The following is a 4,388-nucleotide window of genomic DNA, read 5'->3' on the forward strand; positions in this document are numbered from 1 at the left end:
ATTTGCGGAGTTACAGTTTTAAAATCGTCTCTTATGCGTGTTTTCATATCGTGTGAAGTTGTCGGGAGCGTATGGTAGACAACTCCTTTTATGTACCCCCACAAAAAAAATCTAGTGGAGTTAAGTCCGGAGATCTGGGAGGCCAATTTTGAAAGCCATTTCTGCCAATCCACTTGTTTTGAAAGTTGGCATTTAAAAATTGCCGAACTTCCCAGTGCTAATGAGGCGGAGCTTCATCCAATTGAAGCCATGTTGTTCTAATATTGAAAGGGACTTCTTCTTTCTAATAATATTGAGAGATGGTTTATTAGAAACTGGAGAAACATCAAACCATTTAGATGTCCTTCAAAAAAATAGGGTCCAATTAAATATTGGCCCAGTATTCCACCCCACACATTAACTGACCACCTATTTTGATTTTTTATGACCCTGTATGCGCGCGGATTCGTATCAGAATAATAATGAAAGTTGTGTCTATTCCCGAGACCATTGTTATGAAAAGTACATTCATCACTAAATAACAATTTTCGACAAACTTTTAATTTTCTGCCACTTTATCTAACACCCACATGCAAAACTCCGTTCGGTTTTCAAAATCATTTCCATAAAGTTCTTGCCAAAGCTGAATTTTATAGGGATAAAAGTTGTGCTTTTTGATAATTCTGGAAATACTAGATTGACTAATGTTAGTACTTTTGGATATTAGATTTTGACTATTTTTTTTCTTCATCTTCAGTGACAGATTTCCTTGTAATGGGTGTTTTATAATTGCTCCTCCCGCTTTCCTCAAATTGGTGTAATAAGCTCTTAAAAACTGTTGGCTTAGGATGATTTCTTTCAGGAAACTTTTGAGCATAAACTCGAGAGAGAAGCCAATAAACAATTTTTATGAGATTCTCCAAGGGTGCAAATCATGTCAATACGGTCTTCTCTTGGACAATTCTTCATTTTCACTTAGCAACACAATAATAATATTAAAATAAAGACCAACACGTCTACGATTACAAAAAACAATACCACTCTAGCTATCAAAGAGACTTTGCAGTCTAAACTGAAAAATAAAATAAATGATTTGACATGTGTAAATGGCATAGGCAACTTAGATCCATTGGAACCTTAAATTAAACAACACCAAATGGTGCACAGAACGACTATTTGACGTATTTTGTAAAAAGGCAAAAACTTAGCTATGAACATCATAATACCATTCGATAGGTAATTAAAAATTGCATTTCCTGGTAAGTTAAAAAGTATGGGGTTGTATTTAAATTAATCAAGTTTGAGCCACTTAAAGTTCTTATTTGATTAGTTTAAATTTGTGGACACCCTGTATAACATGGTAAGTTTATTATCATTGGGATATAAAATATTATATCTTGTTACACTATAAATTACGCTTACATAACTTAAATACTTCTAAAGTATTTGACACGTGAAAATTAGATTAGATTTTGATTAAATTCGTATTATTTAAAAAAAACCTTAAGATTTAGTTGTTATAAACCTTATTAAAACAGGCACTTATTTTGTTCAGCGAATCCAAAAATGCAATAATATACAGGACATTTCATTTAAAAAAACGCAACCTTGATACCTTTAGAGCTTTTGGGACACCCTGTACATTACGAAAATATTTTTAAAATGTGCGCTCGGTAGGCGTCGGACAATTCATAAAATCAAACGGTTTAGCCGCAAACTTCCGTGCCGTATAGCGTCAATAACCCTGTATAAATAATATTCAATAAGTATTACTGGTCCTTCTTGACTTCGGCAGGAACAACTGCGTTCGTGCCATTCGTAACAGCCTTTTGCTCTGCTTGCTCGCCCGAATATCCAAACTCGTTCCTCCTGGTCCTATCCACCGGATAGATCCACTTTTGGTACAAGAATATCAAAAAGACGATATCGTCCCGGAAACAGCCTATTCGGTACATTGTGGGCATTTTAATGACGAACGCGAACATGTCATCAATGAAAGTGTTGAGGAACTTGTAGGTCAGCATGCGCCAGGGCAAGTGAGCCACCGATTTCAGTTTGTAGTTGATGAAGAGTTGTGGAGTCATCATGATAAAACCAAATGTTAACAAGAACCCGTAGAGAATATCTAGGACAAATGAGTACCAGCCCTTGTGCTCCAAATAGAGCAGAGCATAGCCACAGTAACCGGCCAGCAACGGAAAACAGAGCCAAGATAGATACTTAAAGGCCAGCTCGTCGTAGACCTTGGTACTGGACTCGACGTAGGAGCCTTTGTCCTTGAAAACGATCCGGCCGTTTTCGAATTTCACATCCACAACCTTCATTATTTTCCACAGCTCGATTCCCAGGCCCACAAAACACGACACCTTTACCATGAAGTTCGTTTCATTGTCCAGCACATAGAGCAGCACAATCAGGCTCTGGAAGACGCTGAAGAAAACAGAGCGCACTGAAAGTCCCTCGAGCGAGTTGCGATTGTTCCAAAACTGAATGTCGTTCTTAAACGCCAGCAGCTCGAACACGGAATGCAACAACGAGACGGCAATGGTGATTCCAAGCAAGTACGGATTGGTGTCCATCAGGGTCTCTTTGATGGTATCCTGCTCTTCATCGGTCTGTTGCGCTTCGCCACTATCCCACATGGAAAACATGCTGTTCCTCATTGCCTGCGCCGCATACAATTGCCATTTGAACAATGTCAACGGCTGGAAAGTGATATGCAACCGTAAAGAATCTCCTTCGGGCAACGGCTGGTAATCTCTGGCCATATTCCAGTAGTCATTCGGGTAAAGAATGGGCTTGTACTTCTCCAAGTCCTCAGTGAATGTGATGTATTGGTCGAGCGGTGCTGGAATCGCTCCATACGTCCATACAGACTGGTCAGTGATCAGGTTTAAAGTGATATTTGGGTGCCAGTGCGAGATTATTTTCCCATCTTCAACGGGCTGTTGCTCAGTTTCACCAGTTAACAAGTTCTTGGTTTTGCTGGCTTTCAGCTTTTTATATCTGGAAAGCAAAATAATCTATTGGGATTTATTTGAAAGCTGAAAAGACCATGAGAAGCTAGCTTAGACGAACCCAAGTAACGAAGATCATGCTGCTGATTACTTGGATTTTCTGCAAAATCCATCAGTAAATGGCTTATGTAAAACTACAGCAGTTGAACAAAATGCAGCACAAAGCAAAATATTACAAATATTCTATTCTAACCTGTTAAGTTGTTTTACAGCTGAAGCGATTAGGTTGTAGTCATAACCACTGGAGCCTGGAAACGGGCTGATACCCGATTGGGTAACAAAAGCGTGCAAATACAGCGACCCGTTGTTCTTCATATGCGGCGTAATGGTCACGTTTTTTTCAAACTCGAATATTCCATCGCGGTTTTCTCCCGCAGTCCAGTCGGCATAACTGAGATCGTTACGTGACCAAAACAGATCAGCTTTTGGCTGAAACGTTTCCGACTCTGATAGGAATACGTAAATGCTCAACGGAGTCCCATCGGGAAAAATATTCCGGGCTTGAATAGTGGGGCCTGACTGACTGAGATTTGTTGTAGGTGCTGGGGCTTTTGTCGATTTGAAGAATGAGGAGATTGCGTATATTATGAGGCCACGAACGATCAACGACTTGGCTACGGAGACGAAGGATTCCAGCTTGGTTGGCTGCCGAGGCGGAGCATTTCCATTGGCCTGCCAGAAGGATAGAAATCAACAGGTTAGTTTAAGTAAGAACATGTGTAATCTACTCTAAACTGCCACATCATGCTAAGGGGCTTAACATTAGTTGTGTGCCAACGAGCCCAATTAGGGCAAAGTCTGGCCATTAACTGGGCACTAAAAGCTCTCTTACGTTTTGGCCTTCAACTACTTCCCCTCCTGGCACTTCCTCCCTATTAGCTAATTCTGATCCCGTTCCTTCACTCATTTCTGATATTTTTCTGGTGGAAAATGGATTTGCGGCTCAGAAATTTAGAATCCGGTCAAACATGACGTAGGACATTAAGTTACTGTCAGTGTCAGCTGAGTCAGGTGATTCTATTCAGTCTTCTTTCTTTAACGACGAGGTTAATAAACAAAAGAAGATAAAGAAGATAGTGTATTTAAGCACGATCATATGCTTGTTCTTTTTCCTCGTACAACAGACTCTCTCTTTCCCTGTCTAAAGTCGGCGGTTTATGAACGCTCTGACAGGCGTCATTTGTCTGCATGGCAAACATAAACACGCTCGGTAATGCTTTACGATGTGATCTGGTACTAGGATTGCCGCTTTGCCGATTAAGACTATGCTCCCTTATAGAAAATCTCGTAACAAACCATATTTTTCGTATAAATTTTTCGATTAAATGCCGTTTTCCACCACTTTTCGCCCTCTGAAATTCACCAATTTCCAAAACAAAACAACGGTCGCCA

General features: G+C 40.0%; 1 protein-coding gene across 2 annotated transcripts in view; it reads right to left on the bottom strand.

The window, feature by feature from the left end:
- Positions 1 to 4,382, bottom strand: part of LOC109536218 (cleft lip and palate transmembrane protein 1 homolog) — a 5,911-nt gene extending 1,529 nt beyond the window's left edge. The window contains exons 1-3 of one of the 2 annotated variants that reach the window (XM_048670073.1): positions 3,829 to 4,382; positions 3,190 to 3,668; positions 1,729 to 2,985 (exon numbers count right to left, since the gene is read on the bottom strand). In XM_048670073.1, the coding sequence (XP_048526030.1) occupies positions 1,749 to 2,985; positions 3,190 to 3,668; positions 3,829 to 3,903 (1,791 nt within the window). In that variant the 5' untranslated portion in view covers positions 3,904 to 4,382 and the 3' untranslated portion in view covers positions 1,729 to 1,748. Of the gene's footprint in view, positions 1 to 1,328; positions 2,986 to 3,189; positions 3,669 to 3,828 lie in introns of those variants that run through there. The other variant, XM_019902333.2, reaches the window with a different exon arrangement.
- Positions 4,383 to 4,388: the final 6 nt, after the last annotated feature.

The sequence above is a fragment of the Dendroctonus ponderosae genome, unplaced genomic scaffold, assembly GCF_020466585.1.
Source record: "Dendroctonus ponderosae isolate FM_Combo_2020 unplaced genomic scaffold, Dpon_F_20191213v2 Dpon_F_20191213_1, whole genome shotgun sequence".
Taxonomy (NCBI): Eukaryota; Metazoa; Arthropoda; class Insecta; order Coleoptera; family Curculionidae; genus Dendroctonus; species Dendroctonus ponderosae.